This window comes from Mixophyes fleayi, chromosome 3 (genome assembly GCF_038048845.1).
Source record: "Mixophyes fleayi isolate aMixFle1 chromosome 3, aMixFle1.hap1, whole genome shotgun sequence".
NCBI lineage: Eukaryota > Metazoa > Chordata > Amphibia > Anura > Limnodynastidae > Mixophyes > Mixophyes fleayi.
Genome location: NC_134404.1, coordinates 247,425,325 through 247,445,674, shown reverse-complemented (window position 1 = coordinate 247,445,674; position 20,350 = coordinate 247,425,325). Strand labels below are relative to the sequence as shown.

The following is a 20,350-nucleotide window of genomic DNA, read 5'->3' as shown; positions in this document are numbered from 1 at the left end:
GTTTAGAGTTCCTGTCTGTCAAACAGGACCTGCACTCAGGTAACAGCCCCCCTGTTGTGCATTCAAGTGTTGGTCACTCACATTGCATAGACTTAATTAGCCGTAATGAGGACACATCCTCTACACTAGATAACAGACTTACAAATGCTTACCAGAAATCAAACATATACCTTAGACATGAATGCATTTCCAAAGACAGGTACAACAAACCTCAGACAGCCAGAGAACAGATTAGATTTAGGGTCTAATTGGCAGGTCACAGGATTACAGGAATATTGAAGAAGTTGTCAAGCAGGTCTTTGAAGCAGAGTGATGTTTATTGCTCAAGTATCCTGACAAGGACAGTTTCACTGATTTAAGGTATCAGTGGTCAGGTCAAATGGAACATCAGAATGATACATTACATGCTCACACAGCTCAACTTTTATACAGTTCCGAAATAGTCTATTTTTAGCATCAGGATGTACTCTATTTACATAAACATGGATATGCATTTGAAAGCTAGCCATATTTACACTTATATGTGAAATTCTAGAAATGCTGTGATGCCTGCGTCTGGTTTTCAGAAGCAGAGAAAGTTCCTGCCTATGCTGTTGTTGCTGGGAACCGGATTGGCTTACTTTGTCACCGTCCCCTTTCGTTATTCCGAATACGCCCCTCCTGCCTTAGTGGGAGGGGCCTGCTGCCACCACTGAGCTCCTTCTATAGCACTCAGAACCACGTTCCTTCTGGGTAACTGACGCTGCTAGTGTACCGTGTTTCTGGTGTTTCTGGGCTTGTACTCCTGACCTCTTACTATAGATCATGGTTACTGTCGATGAATCCCACCTGGCCTATCACACTGACCAGGGCTGCATGAGTAGCAGGCAGAGCGGTGGTACTGGAAAGCTTGGGTCCAAACCTCAGAACAGCCGGAGAACGGATTAGAGTTTGGATCTAATCTGTAGTTCACATGATTTTCAGCATTTAAGATATTTTCAAGCAGGTATATGAAGCAAGTGATGTTTATTGCTCAAGTGTCCTGACAAGGACAGTTCCACTGATTAGAGGTATCAGTGATCAGGTCATATGGAACATCAGAATGATACATTCCAGTGTACAAGACAGTGCTTTTATACAGATTTGGACACAGGCTATTTTTATTATCAGGATGTATCCGGTTTACAAAAACATAGATTTACATGAATTGCAAGCTAAAAATATTTACACATATCTGTGAAATTCAAGAAACGCTGTGATCCTGCATCTTTGTTTTAGACACAGGAAATGTAGCAGCATGTTTTAAATTAAACCTTCCTGTCTCCAAGTGAAACCTCACACATCAAAAGACCCAATTAACATATTGGCCTTTCTTCAGACAGTTCAGAATACACATTCCCAAGGACAGGAACAACAAAGCATTTCCTTGCACCAAGATATGAAAAAAGGCTTTCAAAACAAAGACTTATTGTATCAGATCTATACATCAGAAATATGCATTTGCTTTTCAAAGGATAAAACAGAAAAAACTAATTTTCTACCCTGGTCTCAGAAATAATGATTTCCTATCTCACAACATACACAATTTCAAAAATAAGTGCAATTATATAAATAAGCTGCCTGCGCTATTTCCTTTAAATAAATTTATACCTAAAGTTATTTATCAGTGATCCAGTCACACCCCTACCCCACCCCCCCCCCCCCCCCTCGATTTGGCTCCTGGTCCACAGTCTCCTAGGGTTACCTGTGGAGACCCGGAGGTTCTGGCTTTTCCTGCCGAGACAGTCCATCCGCCTTGCTGTGAGCCTTTCCTTGCTTGTGAATTATGTCAAAATCATAAATTCGAAGTGCAAGGCTCCAGCGCAACAACGGCCATTCTACCCTGAGGTGTGTTGTAGCCACTTTAAAGTATTATGATCAGTTACCACAGTAAAATGTCGTCCATTCAAATAAGGTTGTAGTTTTTTCACTGCCCACACAAAGGCCAAACATTCCTTCTCAATTGTGGCATACCCCAGCTCCCGATTTAGCAGTTTTCGGCTCAAAAAGGCCACAGGGTGCTCCTGCCCATCTGGCCCCACCTGTACTGCTCCCAGTCCATACTGTGATCAGTCAGTTTGCACAATAAAGTCCTTGTCATAATTAGGTGCCAACAGTACAGGAGCATGAACCAGGGCTTCCTTTAACAACTGAAATGCCAGCTCGCAAGCAGGTGTCCAGTCAACTACTTTGGGGGGTTTATTCTTAGTGAAATCTGTCAGGAGTTTTACTACAGTGCTAAAGTCTTGGACAAAACGTCTGTAATCCCCTGCAGTCATTAAGAATGTAACACGTACATATAACTGGGTCGTGGTCTGGGGCCAGTCTCGGATTGTCACTACCTTAGCTGGTTCTGAACTAACCCTTCCTCCCCCGACATGATCATCCAGGTACTGTTCCTCTGACATCCCTACTGAAATTGGAAATGTGCTCTAGAGAACCCTTGACTCTGCCTAACTCATCTACAGAAGCGTTAATACAGGGCAAGGGATAGGTATCAGACATGGGCACAGGCAGGGGACCTACTATGTCCACAGCAACTCACTGAAAATGTTCCCCAATTATTGGCAAGGACCTGAGGGGAGCATGAACACTGGGGCCCCCAATAAGATGGGGACTCACAACAATAATTGAGGCCCCTGAGTCTCTCAGTCCTTCACCCTGCAGGGGTCCCACTTGGACCGGCTTCAGGTTTCTCCACATGTTTTTAGGGGGTCTTTTAAACACACAGGAGACTCTCTCCACTGAGTCACCTTCACACACGCCACACTCCACTGGGCTGGCAGGGGTGGAAACAGTCTCTAATGGCTCTCCTTTGCCAGTTAAGCAAGTCAGCCAGGCCCCAGGACTCGGATTAGGGGCACGAGTCTGGGGTGCTGGGGCTGTGGGACAGTCCATCCTTAAATGACCGATTTTCCCGCAGCTGTAGCACTTCTTCTCCAGCCTGGGCTCCGGTGGTCTCTGATAACTCCCAAGGACAGGATGGGGCGGTGGCTGGCGAATGGTACCCGAAGGGTTAGGTACTTGCTTTTGGGGGTGAGTAGAAGAGGGGTGTCCCCCTGTTTGTACAGTCCTTTGGGTTTGCTGTTAGCTTGGTGCTTCTGCCAGTTTGGCCTCACTGCCACATACTGATCCGCCAGCTATGCAGCTGCTTCCATGGTGCCTGGCTTCCGGTCCAGCACCCATTCTTTCACCTCCGGTGCGCACCATCTGTGAAACTGCTCTTGGCACATCAAGTCTATTAACTCATCCACAGTCTGGGCACCTGCACCGTGCACCCACTTCCCGGCTGACTCCCGCACCAGGTTAGCAAACTCCTCATTAGTGGCATGGAAGTCCTTTGTTAAGTCCCGGAACTTTAAACGATAGGTCTCTGGGGTAATAGTGTATCGTTTCAGGAGTGCCCTTTGCACTATATCATAGTCCGCACAGTCCTCTGTGGGCACCCAACAGTAAGCCTCCACGGCACGTCCTTGCAGTGTGGGCACTAGATGCTTAACCCATTCCTCTTTGGGTACAGCGTGTAGCCTGCAGATCCTTTCAAATACCTGCAGGTGCTCATCAATATTCCCAACACAGTCCTCAAATTTAGGGCAAGATAGAGATGACAGTCCTGATCTTCTAGGGGGCACCTCCCCCTGGGCTGCAAAGCTGGTGCCCTTCCATCTTGGCGCCATACCTCGATACCCTGTGCCCGCTCAGCTGCAGATGCATTGACCCCTAAGGCTGCCAGCTGAATCTTTAGCCCAGCAGCCCTGCGCTCATCATAGGATAGAGGGGCTGGTTGAAGTCTGCTGGGTAGAGCTCTCTGCAGGCTGTTGATCAGGGATCTCTGCTGTCTGGGCATCTGGGGTACCATGCTGTCAATGCCATTCCCTCAGCGCCTCTCATCTCCGCTCTGTTTGGCAAATGGCTGATGTCAAAGCCCTTGGAACTGCATAGATGTTACGATACTTACCTTGCCACGCTCCCCCGGCGCTCCGTCGGACCCGAAAGCCGCACTTCCGGGTTCAGCGATCACGTGACCGCTACCTAGGGCGGTCACATGATCACCTAGGGCGGGGAATTCAAATGGGACTCTGCATAAAAACCTAGCTCTGACACTTGGAGAGTGTCAGAGCAACTTACCAGTTCCTGGCTCCTGATTCCTGTGACCTTCCTTGTTCCTGCTTCGTGTCTATTGACTCCCAGTGTACCAACCCGGCTTGTTCACTCTTCTGGATTCCGTTGTCCTCTGTGTACCGACCCGGCTAGCTGACCTCGCTTCTGTTCTTGTGACCCGTGTACCGACCCGGTTTGATTGACTCCGAGACCGCTTCCTGATTCTGTCTGCATTGCCTGCCTGTGTACCGACCCGGCCTGTCCGACTACTCTCATCTCGCTCCTGCTCTGCTGTACTACACCTTGGGGCAAACCTGAGGACCGCGACCTGCGACTCCTGGCAGCAAAGCCCATCCCGCCTTGCGGCGGTTCTTGGTGAATACCGGGGACATCGTTAGACTCCGCACCTCAGGTAAGCCAGCGTTAATCAAGGTTAGTAGAGAATCCAGTAAATCCGTTACAGTTTGCTCTGACCATGGATCCAGCAGTTAAAGATCTACTGGAGCATTTAGTGGGTAGAATGGATAAACAGGAGGTGAACCAAGAGCAACTTTTAAAATTCCTTCAGAGCTTATCTACCCGGCTGGACGTTGTTCAGAACACCTTAGTGGCTACCGGGCCTCCAGCTCCAGTGAGTGCGGCTCCGGACCCCCCTCCTGCAGCAGCAGCTTCTTCCTCCCAAATTCGGATGACTAATCCGCCTAAATTCGACGGAGACCCTAAACTTTGCAGAGGATTCCTGAACCAATGCTCCATCCACTTTGAACTGTTGCCAGGGAATTTTCCTTCTGAAAAGGCTAAAGTGGCCTATGTGATATCACTGCTCTCTGGTCAAGCCCTAGCGTGGGCATCTCCATTATGGGAGCGGAATGATCCTATCCTGCATAGTTTATCCACCTTTTTGTCCACCTTTAGGAAGATTTTTGACGAGCCCGGAAGGGTTTCCAATGCCGCTGCTGGGTTATTGCGTCTCCGCCAAGGAAACCAGTCTGTGGGTCAGTATGCGGTCCACTTCAGAACTATGGCCTCGGAACTCAGCTGGAACGATTAGGCTCTTGTAGCTACATTCTGGCAGGGTCTTCCAGATCGAATTAAAGACGAGCTGGTGTCTCAGGAACTCCCTGCATCTTTAGACAATCTCATCTCCCTCTGCATTAAGATTGACTTACGTTTCAAGGAGCGTAGTTCTGAGAAGGAACAGTCCCGACGCAGTATGATCCGTCTAGCTCCCAATTTCCAAACACCTGTTCTTCCACCCGAGGAACCGATGCAATTGGGAAGGACTCGCCTATCGGCCGAAGAGAGGGAGAGAAGATTCCGAAACAAGTTATGTTTATATTGTGGAGAGAGCGGGCATCTTCTGAACTCTTGTCCCAAACGTCCGGGAAACGACAGGGCCTAACGTGTTCAGGAACTGTGTTGTTAGGCCTCCTTATTTCTTCTCCCTCAGTTCCTTATAATAATGATTGTGTCACTATTCCCATTTCTTTACAGTCTGGAAAACATACCTTTTCTCAATCCGCACTCCTTGACTCCGGAGCAGCTGGGAATTTCATTTCGGCTGCCTTGGTAAAGCAATTCTCTATCTCTATGCTAGCCCTAAAACAACCTATCTCCCTTTTAGCCATCAATGGGGGAAGAATCCCTGAAGGATTTATCTTTTTACGCACCTCTCCTCTTCGTCTTCAGATTGGAGCCCTACATCAGGAGAGTATCTCCTTCTTCGTTGTCCATAAAACTACCAATACTGTTATCCTTGGACTTCCGTGGCTCCGTCTCCATTCTCCTAACGTGGATTGGCAGTCTGGTCATATCTTATCCTGGGGACAACATTGCTTTAATCATTGTCTATCAAAAGTAGTTCCCAAGGAGGGTCCCAAACGCCACAGGAGGGTACACTTGGCACTGCTTCCTGAACCCTATTAAACCTTTTCTGATGTCTTTTGTGAACAAGAGGCCACAAAACTCTCTCCACATAGAATTTGGGACTGTAATATAGATCTTATTCCTGGCAAACCAGTACCCCGGGGCAGAGTTTATCCACTTTCAGTTCCCGAATCTAAGGCCATGGAGGATTATGTCCAAGACAATCTCAGAAAAGGCTTTATCCGGAAATCCTCTTCTTCTGCTGGGGCAGGCTTTTTCTTCGTAAAAAAGAAGGACGGGGGCCTCCGCCCTTGTATTGACTATCGAGGCCTTAATGCCATCACCGTAAAAAATCGGTACCCTTTACCATTAATCTCAGAATTATTTGATCGGATAAAGGGGGCTACCATCTTTTCTAAATTGGACCTCAGAGGGGCCTATAACCTGGTGAGCATTAAGGATAGAGATGAGTGGAAGACAGCCTTCAACACCCGGGATGGTCACTTTGAATATTTGGTCATGCCGTTTGGGTTATGCAATGCCCCGGCTGTTTTTCAAGGCTTCATGAATGAACTCTTTCAAGACCTATTATATCAATGTGTGGTCATCTACTTGGATGATATCCTCATCTTCTCCCAAGACTTAGTATCACATCGCAAACATGTCTTGGAGGTTCTGTCCCGCATTAGGAAGAATTATCTATATTGTAAATTAGAGAAGTGCATCTTTGAACAAAGGCAAGTTCCCTTCTTAGGCTATATCATCTTTGGCACTGGATTGCAAATGGATCCTACCAAGTTAAACGCCATACTGGATTGGCCTCAACCCTCGGGCCTTAAGGCTACACAGCGGTTCCTGGGATTCTCCAATTACTACCGCCAGTTCATTAAAGGATACTCTACCTTGGTGGCTCCCATCACTGCCTTAACCCGTAAGTCTGCGAATGCCAAAATATGGTCTGGAGAGGCCATCCAAGCCTTTGCTACCTTAAAATCCTTCTTTTCCTCAGCACCCATCCTCCAGCAACCTGACTGTTCCCACCCGTTCATTCTAGAGGTGGACGCATCCTCCGTAGGTACAGGAGCAGTTCTTTCTCAACGAGACACTACCGGTAAACTCCGTCCATGCGGATTCTTTTCCCTGTCGTCTTCTTCTTGCTGAGAAGAACTACGGTATCGGGGATAAGGAGCTCCTGGCCATCAAATTGGCTCTTTTTGAATGGAGGCATCTTCTAGAAGGAGCCCAGTTCCCCATCACTATCTACACTGATCACAAGAACTTGCTATATCTACGTACGGCACGCTGCCTAAATCCTTGACAAGCAAGATGGTCCTTATTCTTCTCCCGATTTGAGATCCCGTTCTGGATCTAAAAATATCAAGGCAGATGCTCTATCTCACTCATTTGATCCTGCTGACTCGGAACCCTTGGAGGAGAATAAATTTATTCTGGACCCTAGTCGAATATTGGCAGCAACCCATATCAAGAAAAGCTGTCCTCCAGGCAAAACCTTCATTTCTGCACCTCTTCGCATCAAACTTCTACGATGGGCTCATCGTTCCCTCTTCTCGGGTCATTCTGGCATCCGCAAGACTTGGGCCCTGTTGTCTCGCAATTACTGGTGGCCTTCCATACGGGAAGATGTAAGGAAGTTTGTGTCTTCATGTTCCATATGTGCCCAACACAAAACCCCCAGGAGGAGGCCTTATGGTCATCTACTTCCATTACCAGTTCCTGAATACCCATGGTCACAAATCTCCATGGATTTTATCACTGACCTACCTCCCTCCAAGTCTTGTACTGTGGTCCTAGTGGTCACAGACCGCTTTTCGAAAACTGCTCACTTCATTCCATTGAAAGGTCTTCCATCCTTCTCCTCGTTGGCTGATATTTTCATCAAAGAGATATTCCGCCTTCATGGTTGTCCTCATCACATTGTCTCCGATCGAGGATCTCAGTTTATATCCAAATTCTGGAGATCCTTTTGTCATAAATCTGGGATCAAGCTTGATTTTTCCTCTGCATATCACCCCCAGTCTAACGGTCTCACAGAGAGAACCAACCAGGAGTTGGAGAAATTTTTAAGAATATTCATATCTGCCAATCAAGACAACTGGGTGGACCTCCTTCCATGGGCTGAGTTTGCCCATAATAACCATTTCCATGAGGCTCTCTCTAATTCTCCTTTTTTCGTTCTCTATGGCTGTCATCCTAGATTACCCACCTTTTCCCAAATTACTGCTTCTGAAGTCCCAGCAGTGGACGTATTATTTCGTAACTTCGCACATATCTGGGAACAAACCAAATCAAGTCTCAGAAAAGCCATCTCTCGTTCTAAATAGTCATATGATAAAAAGAGAGGAGCCGGCCCTAATTTCTCTATCGGGGATAAAGTTTGGCTATCTACACAAAACATTCGGTTAAAGGTTCCCAGCAAGAAATTTGCTCCCAGGTTCATTGGTCCATTTTCCATCTCAGAGATCATCAATCCAGTAGTGTTCAGATTAAGCTTACCACGTTCTCTACGTATCCCAGATGTTTTTCATGTATCATTGCTGAAACCAGTGGTTACCAACAAGTTTTCCACCCCTCCTAGGGCTCCTTCCCCTGTTATTATTCAGAATCAGGGTGAATATGAAGTAAAACAAATCTTGGACTCCCGTAAAAACAGAGGTGGTGTACAATTACTAGTAGACTGGAAAGGTTACGGTCCCGAGGAACGCTCCTGGGTAAGAGCAGTCGACCTTCATGCACCCCGTCTACTCAAACTCTTTCATAAAAGATTTCCCTGTAAACCTGTATAGGTGTTCGGAGTCCACCTTTAAGGTAGGGGGTACTGTTACGATACTTACCTTGCCACGCTCCCCCGCCGCTCCGTCGGACCCGGAAGCCGCACTTCCGGGTTCAGCGATCACGTGACCGCTACCTAGGGCGGTCACATGATCACCCAGGGCGGGGAATTCAAATGGGACTCTGCATAAAAACCTAGCTCTGACACTTGGAGAGTGTCAGAGCAACTTACCAGTTCCTGGCTCCTGATTCCTGTGTCCTTCCTTGTTCCTGCTTCGTGTGTATTGACTCCCAGTGTACCGACCCGGCTTGTTCACTCTTCTGGATTCCGTTGTTCTCTGTGTACCGACATAGCTAGCTGACCTCGCTTCTGTTCTTGTGACCCGTGTACCGACCCGGTTTGATTGACTCCGAGACCGCTTCCTGATTCTGTCTGCATTGCCTGCCTGTGCACCGACCCGGCCTGTCCGACTACTCTCATCTCGCTCCTGCTCCGCTGTACTACACCTTGGGGAAAAACCTGAGGACCGCGACCTGCGACTCCTGGCAGCAAATTCCATCCCGCTTTGCGGCGGTTCTTGGTGAATACCGGGGAGATCGTTAGACTCCGCACCTCAGGTAAGCCAGCGTTAATCAAGGTTAGTAGAGAATCCAGTAAATCCGTTACAATAGTGTCGAGATCCGCCCTAGACACATATGTGTAATCAGACATCCTGTGCGTTCTCCTGGCTGCAGTTATTCCTCTTCTGAATAACTCGGCTCTCCTAATTGGTTCACGAAAAACCGCCTGCAGGAATTCCACCACTTGCCACCAGAAAGCTGTGATAGGATGGACCGCCTATGCCACCCTGTCTGTTGTTGCTGGGAACCAGCTGGGCTTACTTTCCCTTTAGTTATTTCCACCACCACCACTGAACTCCTTTATGACGCTCAGAACCACGTTCCTTTTGGGTACCTGTCACTGCTAGTGTACTCCTGTGCTGGTACACTTGGGCTGGTAACTCCGGACCTCTTACTATGGATCCGGGTTGCTGTGGATGAATCCTCCCTGCCCTATCACACTGACCAGAGCTGGAGGTAGCAGGCAGAGCGGTGGTACTGGAAAAGCTCGGGTCCAAACCTCAGACAGCCAGAGAACGGATTAGATTTAGGGTCTAATTGGCAGGTCACAGGATTATAGGAATATTGAAGAAGTTGTCAAGCAGGTCTTTGAAACAGAGTGATGTTTATTGCTCAAGTGTCCTGACAAGGACAGTTTCTTTGATTTAAGGTATCAGTGGTCCGGTCAGATGGAACATCAGAATGATATTACATGCTCACACAGCTCATCTTTTATACAGTTCCGAAATAGTCTATTTTTAGAATCAGGATGTACTCTATTTACACAAACATGGATTTACATGCACTGCAAAGCCACTAATATTTATACTTAGCAATGAAATTTTTAAAAACCTTGCTGTGATTTACTGGATCTTATTTCAGAGGCTGGAAACTCACTAGCAAGAGAAAAGGTCTGACTGGCATGAATACTTCAGACAGTCACCGAATACACATTTTCACAGAACAACAAAAAAACACAAAACAAGCCACTTCCCCACATCACAATACACCAAATGTTTGGTAAACACAGGCTCATTGTATCAGATATATACATCAGAAATAGGCATATCCTATTGCAAGGTTAAACAGAAAAACCATCTTTTCTACCCTGGTCTCAGAGATAACGATTTCATATCTCAAAATATACACAATATCAAAAATAAGTGCACGTGCAATTACATAAATAAGTGCCCTGCTCAATTTGCTTTAAATAAATTTTTACCAAAAGTTATTTAATAGTGATCTAGTCACACCTGCTCTGTGTTCCTGCCGGGGACGACAGCAATTCCTCTTTCGCCAAAAGCTCATCCTTTTTCATCTGCTTATAGTCAAGGGCCATCCTTGACCTCACACTTCCACCAAATAAGAAATAGAAAGAAAACAAGAAGAGGGGGGGACAGAAACTTTTTGCGCAGTATGTCTTTTAAAATTTTGTAAGCCTTGAGCTTAATCTCCGGTCAATTAGGATGCTGACTCTCTCTAGAAGCACACACCACTAATTTACTTAAGTTCTTATGATAAAAAGAAAAATATTATCAATCCCACCAAGCTGCCAACCAATTTGTCATGAATGCCCAGCCTGTCCCAGATACAGCAATCTGAACAGCTGGCCGACACCTTAGTCACTTAACAATGAATACACCTTTTCTACTACCATGAAGGATTTTTTATGGACTCCTTACGTTTACTAGAATCTCTAATTAATGTTTTATACTTAAATCACATACACATGTAGCATGAGACTCCCTGGGCTTCGTAAATTCACAAATAATCACGGAGAAAACCCCAGATTCATTATGTGTTTCCAAGGCTTATTTACAAAAATTAATAACAAGACATACAATATGTTACACAAATGAGTGTCCGAAAATAAAATAAGAAATAAAATCAGAGTTACTACTTCCTAGTTAAGACCTGATGTGTGAGGGAACACAATTGAGGATAATGAGACATTTAGGTCCTGATAGACCCCTCATGAAAATGCACAATCTGATGTCTAAAACAGAATATTATAAACTCTTTTTCCACATAGCCCTCACCCCCCACCTATGTAGTTTAGCTGTCAATAAAGACAGATTGATCTTCCAAATGTCACAGGGCTTTCGAAGTGAGCTAGGGATGTCTTGAGATCAGAGTGTTCACAGGGCCTTGAGCAGTGTTCCCTCTAAGGTGAGCAATCTGGAAATGATAGAGTTAAACCTGTATCTTACTAGGAAACATCCTGCAGATTGTGAATGCAAACTTTTCGGGTGAAACTCTCATTAGAGTGACCTTTTAACTCTTTCCTTTCCAGATTGCTCAGCTTAGAGGGATCACTGGCCTTGAGTTCTCACCTCTGCTCCTTCTGCTTTGCTACATGGTTTACAATTTTGGCCTTTAAACTCCTCCAAGTTCCTTATCTATCCTTGGTCTGGCTAATTTCAACCGATATTGTTGCTTGCATAGTTTTCACACTCATGTCATTTAGCAAAGCCTACGTTGAGATTACATTACAAGGTTATATAAAATATCCACATCGTCATACATGAATTCAACAGAAATTAACAATCAGTCCTTAGATATACTACATAATCTTCACAAGCACAAAATTAAAAATGATGGGAGCCCTAGCTGTTTACCAAAAAGTTTTTGATTCAGAGAGCGCATTTACAGGGGATCCAACTTTTCGGGACTATTTAGCCCACATTGGTACTGTGTTTCAGCAGACATAAAACTGTTCAATGGGTTATAATCTTATGCAAAGTTTTAATATTATTCTGTTTTCATTCAACAGTTAACTATGTATCTATATTACCATGTGTTTGAAGTAATATATTTAATATTACATTTATCTCAATATCAAAATGACTAAGGCTACACTACCACACATGGTGATTTTAGCACTAAAACCTCGTTTTAAACACCAAATGGTAAGGAGTGCTTAATCTATTTATTGACTACACTTACTCCTTTTTTTTCTTTGCTAACTATCATTTGTCACTTAAGTAAAGCCAACAAAATGTGCACAAAAACAACATATTCAGGCATTAATGAAAATATGTTTAATATTCTGTCAAAGTATTACAGTCTATTTAACACTGGTTTAAGTGTTATCCTAACTGCCTAAAATAATTCCGCAGAGTTGCTACTGAAATATGATATATCAAAAGCAAACATATGGGCACTAGGCAATGAATGATGTGTGTTTCTCAAGTATATGGGTGTTCTTGCATATAAAAATGTCTGTGGCTTTAATGGCAGCAGACATTCATTAAAATCTAATAATATATGGGGGAAAAAACTCAACTAAATTGCCACAAAAGAGGGAAAGTTATTAGGATTTTATAAATGTGTACGTGTTGAAATTATTTCTGTAGATTGAACCTTGGAAGCAAGATTTAGGGAGTATATAATTTTTTTGTTCTTTTCAAGGATATGTATAATACAAATAACATAAAAACCCTGCACCGTTGACTCTTATTTGACCTAATAAATGCGCTTTTTATGTGTTTATTAGTATGTGAAAAATAGAAATAAGTGGTTTGGTGTAAACAAGCACTTTACAGTAAAGATAGATGGCTCCTAATAGTTATAACTGGTTGTTGTATTCTATATGTTGTTTTGCCTGCAGTACAGTAACAATCAGAACGATAGGAAAGAAAAGCAATGGATTGTCAGAGCACTCCTATCCAATTTAAATGAACATATATATATTATGTGGGGCAAATGCCTTTATTAAATGTATTATCTTTAAAAACATATCTTTACAAATTGTAGTAATGTCCTCATAAGTAAAGAGTGAAATATATAAATAAATAAATGTGAAAGAAAATTAAAGCAGTGTATTTAAAAGATAACCACAGATAGTGGAGGCAGAAAAGACAACAGGGCTCTATTGTTGAAACCAAAAAAGACCCAATCCTTTTATCTCTTATTGGTGTAAGAGATATATCATATTAGGTGGGAATTGGTAAAGTGTACATTAAGTAATGGTAAAAAATAAACCGTCATATAATTATATATTTATGAGCTTTGAGAAAGTGCTCTGAGAAGCACGAAACGCGTCAGCCGGGTCTTGTGTGCTTCATATCCGGATGTGAGTGTGCCTTCTACCGTATCATTCAAGTGTACAATACCGAAGTGGCGATTCATCTCTGAGTATTTAAACTATACTCCTGGTTATTGTACTACATCTGTTGGTCCATAAGAAGCCTTTACATCATTGGCTCCCATTATTTGTACCATTGGATTGAGCGCGCTCCAGCTGGGATCGAGACAACACTATTGTCAGATCTGTGTTATCCAGCGGAGTCAGTGCTATTGAGACTGGCTAAACTTGGAGGGAACAAAACCATCTGTGAAACGGATCATCAGCTTTACCGACGGACCACAGAAACCAGGTGATCGAGACTTTAATTTGCCACATACACTGTATGGTTACTGAGGAGGCCGTTTCTATAAGCTATTTTATATTACTTTTTAATCAGCTTGTCATTTATCAGCACATGCTGAGGACTTTGTATGCTCCGGATTTATGACTGATTACTTATATCTGGATGCTTTTTTTCAGTGTACACCAACATTTTTTCTGCAGCCACGGTTGTGTGTTTTTTTATATACGTGTTTTTACTTATATGTGTGTTTTCAATTTAGTGTTTTAAATTAGGCTTACTCCAACACAGGATTTATTTGGATTGTCCAGGATTTTTATCTTCAGTCCAATTGATTGTGGATCATTGATGCATATATATTAAATGTAATGTGATACTTATCTGGCTTACTGTCGAATGTCTTACTGTACACGACAGGAGATCCTCCGCTAATTGAGGTTTTTATTTAGCTAATAACAATTTGACCTATAGCAGCGCGACCCTCATTTGTTGTTGTTTGTGTCATATAATTATATGTTACTGAAGATGGGAACTAGCCTATGTATTCTTCCCAAACGGAAAACACAGGAAAAAAACCTTTTATTGCAAAAAATGTTGCTATTAGTTATCTAATATGACGGTTCATTTTTTACCATTACTTAATGTACACTTTACCAATTCCCACCTAATATGTTATATCTCTTACACCAATAAGAGATAAAAGGATTGGGTGTTTTTTGGTTTCAACAATAGAGCCCTGTTGTCTTTTCTGGCTCCACTATATGTGGTTATCTTTTAAATACACTGCTTTAATTTTCTTTCACATTTATTTATTTTTATATTTCACTCTTTACTTATGAGGACATTACTACTATTTGTAAAGATATGTTTTTAAAGATAATACATTTAATAAAGGCATTTGCCCCACATAATATATATATATATATATATATATATATATATATATATATATATATATATATATATATATATATATATATATATATATATATATGTTCATCTAAATTGGATAGGAGTGTTCTGACAATCCATTGCTTTTCTTTCCTATTGTTCTTCTTATGACACGAATGGAGTGAGCGCCCCCTCATTGCTATAGTAATGAGGTATATCCTGGCTCTGTGCGGATGATTCCCCTTTTTCTTAGCACAGTAACAATCGCAATGTAGGTCTGCTGCATGTTGCTATGCTTGTTCAAAAGGGGATTAGTTGTCTATTATTTTAATATGTTGTTAAATAAAACTGAGTTTTGTAATGTATTTGGTTGGAAATATATCATCAATGGTGTTTAAATAATTAAAATTATTAGAACGGTTGACATATTTGCTAGTGACAATTTGACTTGGTAACTTGTGGAGATTGCCTTCACTGGTAATGTCCAACCCTTGGAAGGAAACAGGAATGATGAGTCAGTAAATATTAAATAAGTTTGTGATTCAAGATTCAACTTCAAGATTCTACTCTGTGAACTCTAGCCTTAATACTTGAAGGGTTTTGGGGTAGCCCATAGGATTACTGCTACTGTGATAAAGTAATATATTATTTTGTATGTATAGTAGTAGGAGAAATCCATGTGATTGTATATATATCGTAAACAAATTTTATTCTGAACTCTCTCATTTTGCAATTTATATGCTTATTTTTTGTGTTTAATTCTGATGTGCTCACACTGGTCCTTCATGGTTTGCAGGGCTGCATAGAAACATGTTGTGTTAATTATAATTTAGTGCTTCATGGGTTTGGGTTGTCCCAAGTGATATTAAAAGCACATCTATACATTTGAGGCCATGGCCAAAAGAGCTTTTTTTACCTCACATATATTATTACATATTTATGGAGTATCGTACACTACAAAGGATATTTTTGTAACAAGAGGCTTTTTATTTTTTTTATTTTATATTTTTTATTTATTTTTAAATCAACCACTGCTCAAACATTCTGTTGAGGAACTTTTCCTCTTGTACTAATTTAGTAAATGTTTGAATGCGGCATGAGTTAAATACTCCATTTCGATGCTTGTCAATCAGCAGTTAATCCATACACTCCACGTACCCATGTGACATCGACACAATTATTTATCCTCATCTTTTCAAAATTGTACACAGCATAGAAATACAGTACTGTAATAGAGAAAAGGGGATGGACGTTTTGATGGTAATCTAGTGTATGTTATTGTATATTTAAAATTAAAATGTTTTTGTTTTTTTTAAATACTGACGAGATCAGTAGTCTAGTGATGTAGACTGCCACCAAAACATTCTAGGTGTATACATTTGCTTCAAAAAATTAATGGTGCATATTGTATCATAAATTTGTGTAAACATTGCTGCAGCTGTTCATTTTGATACATGTGATAGCTAACATGTTACAGTATTTCCTCTTTCTGTTCTGACCTGTTTGGAAAACAATTCTGATAGAACTTACCTGAGCAACCTATTGAGAGCTCGTTCAGACAAGCGTTTCCTCAGAATTTACTCGCGGGCGAGCACTGTGAGAATGCAACTTCGACAGTCATGCAAGCTCGTGTGGACCGCTAGGAAAAATGGTCCTCTGCTTGTTTGATATTTAAAGCAGTTTACTCACACCGTATTCCATCTAAAAAGTATATGAGCAACTTCTGCAAAAATGCTTGTCTGAACCAGCACAAATTCTTTGAGTCCACTTACCTGACTCATGTGTACTTTGCTTGGCTCTTCTGACAGATGCCGCCTCAGTACGGTCAGCAAGGTGTAAGTGGCTACTGCCAACAGCCATATTACAAGCAGCAGTCACAGCCTCCGATTCCGCAGTCCCAGGGTCAGTACTTGTCGCAGACTCAACAGCGGTATCAACCCCAGCAGGTAAGCACCGATAGTGAAGATTAAAGAGCAATCCTTACACTTGGCTAGGAAAAAGGAAAATTCACATTGGTAAATTAATGTATTGGATGCATCTTTAGGAGACATTTAAACCCTTTGAAAAAAAATTTGAATTCGACGGAGAATAACTAATGAAGAGTTGACCTTATATTTAATCATCATACTTACAATGAGTTGACACATTTTGTTTTTAACACTACATTGTAATTTGTTTTATGTTTTTTGCTTTAATGACATTGATGAATGACACACCAACAGGTCCATTTTTTTTATTTTTTTTTACATACTGTCTTCAGTATTAATAGCCTAAGGTTAGACCTTTTGGTACTTGTTAATTGTATGAGAACCACTTTATTATCTCTGCCCAAACAGCTGATTAAAATAATTGAATTGCATAACAAGTGCCTATATGGGTGCCGCTGACTAGCGTCTAAGCACCTATATGCAGGGCCGTAACTAGGGCTGTGCGACAGGGGCGACCGCCCAGGGCTCAACGCTGAAGGGGGACGCAATTTAGGAATATTTTAGGTACATTTGGTTAAAATTGAGGGCTAGGGGGGCTGTATTTGTCTTTCACACCCCAGGTGCTAGAATTCTAAGTTACGGGTCTGCCTATACGAGTGCCACTGACTAACTTACAATCAGCTACATGCCCGCCACTAATTAACTAGGTCCACCGTATTTTTTAAGCTGTTTTCACACCTCCAGCTAAAATTATAAATTCACTGCATTGAAACCAGGCAGTGGGAGATTTGAAAACAGATTCAGTTAGTGAGTTAACAGATTCAGTTAGTGAGTTATGTGGATCACATAGCTGAAATCTCACCTCTCTCAACAGACTATGGGTCACTGCACAATAATGCAATAGTGCTATTAAATCAACCTGTGCATTTACAACCCACTCACCAATACCCAAGCCTTTTTCAATGAAGTCCAATTCTATTACTCATCGCTTTACAATTCTCACTATCACATTACCATGCATCAACCTACCGTCCAGGCCCCCTTTCTGAGCCACTTGCTTAAGCTTCCCTATACTGCCCTTTTTATCCAGATCACTTGGTCATATGCTCCCTGTCTTTTCCAGCAAGAGCAAACAAGCTCCAGTTTGATGTGTCCTGGTCACTTGTTCCAGCTATCAGCTGGGTCCCTTACAGGACTCACAATTATTTACACCTTTTGGTTTCTGTGACACACAATAAGTCTCTTGACTCCTGGGTCCAATTAGCCATACCGCATTCTGCAACAAATAATTCTATTGTCATGTGGCTCATTTTTATCCCTTGAAAATCTTAAGCAGAAATTACATATTTAAATGATTTTGATCAGATATTCACTTCCTCTTCTTTTTAAAGACCGATAAGAGAGCTGTGCTGAGAGAGTGATATAGTTTGGGGAATTATTCTGTGTGTTTATTGAACAGGATTAGTTTTTCTGTGTGTTTATTAAGTGTCCCTTTTTTCTTTTCTTTTCTCTTTTTTTTCCTTCTCTCTGTTAAAGCTAGTGAGTGTGGTTTAATTGCATAGTTGATACAGCTGGTTAGTGCAAGCTCTATTTAACAAGAGGTAGCAAGCGATTTCATTGAGTTTGTGATTTCACTGCTTTTTTTATTTCAAGTGCTGTTTTTGTTTAAAGTGTAGAGTTAGATCCAGTAAGGAGTTGAATCCAGGAAGGGGTTTAATTTGCAAAGTGGCTAGCAAAGGCTAGTACTCAAGTTCACTGTAGGCTATAAGAAGTTAGGTTAGCCATAATAAGATGAGTAGTAGCAGGCTTGATGATCTCACTCAATGCATATCTTGTGATATGTATGCACACTTGGAGCAAGTGTTCCAAGGTTTATACCTCTGTGAGAAATGTGAGCAATTGGTCACTTTGGAAGCCCAGGTAACTGATGTAAAGCAGACCATTGCAACATTGAGAGACATTGCCAACCTGGAGCAGAGTTTACAGCTCATCGTTGATGCGTTCGCTGAGCAGGGTGGAGCAGAGACAGAGGAGGATGCACAGGTAGGCAGCTGGGTAACAGTTACTAGGGGTAGCAGAGGGAGGAAGAGGCAGGCCAGTTCTGAGCTAAGCAATCACAGCAGATTTGCCAGATTGGATGAAGATACTGTGGAAGGGAGTTCAGAATTGGTAGAGTTGGATGAGACTGCTTCCTCTAGCAACCAGGGGAATGGTCTCTCCAGCAAAGAGGGGACCAAAGTTACTCAGGGACCCAGGCAGATTGTGGTGGTAGGGGACTCAATTATTAGGAAGGTAGATAGGGCAATCTGTTACCGGGACCGTGCATGCCGAACAGTGTGTTGTCTCCTGGGTACTCGGGCTCGGCATATTGCGGATCGGGTGGACAGATTGTTGGGAGGGGCTGGGAATGACCCAGCGGTTTTGGTGCATGTTGGCACCAATGACAGAGTTAGAGGAAGAAGGGGTGTCCTAAAGAATGATTTCAGGGACATAGGCAAGGACATCCAAGGTAGTATTTTTCGGAAATACTACCTGTGCCACGCGCTAGTCCACGCAGGCAGCGGGAGATTAGGGAGGTTAATGCGTGGCTAAAAGATTGGTGTAAGAAGGATGGTTTTGGATTCTTAGAGCACTGGGCTGATTTCTCGGTCAGTTGCCATCTTTATTGTCATGATGGATTGCACCTGAATGAGGAGGGGGCTGCAGTGCTAGGGGAGAGGATGGTTAGAAGGTTGGAGGAGATTTTAAACTAGGCTCCGGGGGGAGGGGCAAGCAAGTATTTATGGGATAGACATTGAGAGTAGTAAGGAGGAATTTAACAAGAGTCAAGGGGGTGGAGAGGGGGGAAAGGGAAGCATAGCCGATAAGGAGTGGCCCTTTTTAAAGCAAAAAGAAATACCTAAGGGAGGCAATAGACTTAAGTGTATGCTTGCAAATGCAAGAAGCCTGACAGGTAAAATGGGGGAGTTAGAACTAGTAGCAATGAATGAGCAGTATGATATTATAGATATTACAGAGACCTGGTGGGATGATAAACATGACTGGGCAGTCAACTTGGAAGGCTATTCTCTCTTCAGGAGGGATAGGGTAAATAAAAGGGGAGGAGGAGTATGTTTTTATATTAAGCCAGAATTAAAACCAAGTATTCAGGAGGTTATATACGAGAATATTGGTGATAATATAGAGGCATTGTGGGTGGAAATATCCAGCGGAGGAAAAAGTTCAGAGAAGTTGCTGCTAGGGATATGCTATAAACCGCCAGATATTAGTACGTTTGAGGAAGCCCAACTTCTACAGTAAATTGAAAAGGCTACACAACTAAGTCAAATTTTAATTATGGGGGATTTTAATTATCCGGACATTGATTGGAGTACTGAGACCTGCGGTACAGCTAGGGGAAATAGGTTTCTGAGCATTACATGTCCCAATTAGTAGAGGAACCAACTAGGAACTGGACTATACTGGACCTAGTAATAACAAACAATGTAGACGTAATATCAAATATTCAAGTAAAGGAGCACTTGGGAAACAGTGATCATAATATGGTCTCAGTTGAAATTAGTTTCCAGAAACAACGGTATAAGGGATCAACTAGGACTTTAAACTTTAGAAAGGCAAATTTTAATATGCTAAAGGAGTCTATAAAGAGCATAGACTGGGACAAAGCCTTTGAAGGAAAAAATACGGAAGAAATGTGGGCTGTCTTAAAAATGTTGTTGGAAACATACACGTATAAGTTCATTCCTATGGGAAATAAATGTAAAAGAATTAAGTCTAAACCAATGT

At 42.4% G+C, this 20,350-nt stretch overlaps 1 protein-coding gene across 5 annotated transcripts in view; it reads left to right on the top strand.

Moving 5' to 3' along the window:
* Positions 1 to 20,350, top strand: part of ARID1B (AT-rich interaction domain 1B) — an 835,793-nt gene that overhangs the window by 197,165 nt on the left and 618,278 nt on the right. For all 5 annotated transcript variants that reach the window (XM_075203385.1, XM_075203384.1, XM_075203383.1 and 2 more), the window contains exon 3: positions 16,445 to 16,582. In XM_075203385.1, coding sequence (XP_075059486.1) covers positions 16,445 to 16,582 — 138 coding nt within the window. The remainder of the gene's footprint in view (positions 1 to 16,444; positions 16,583 to 20,350) is intronic.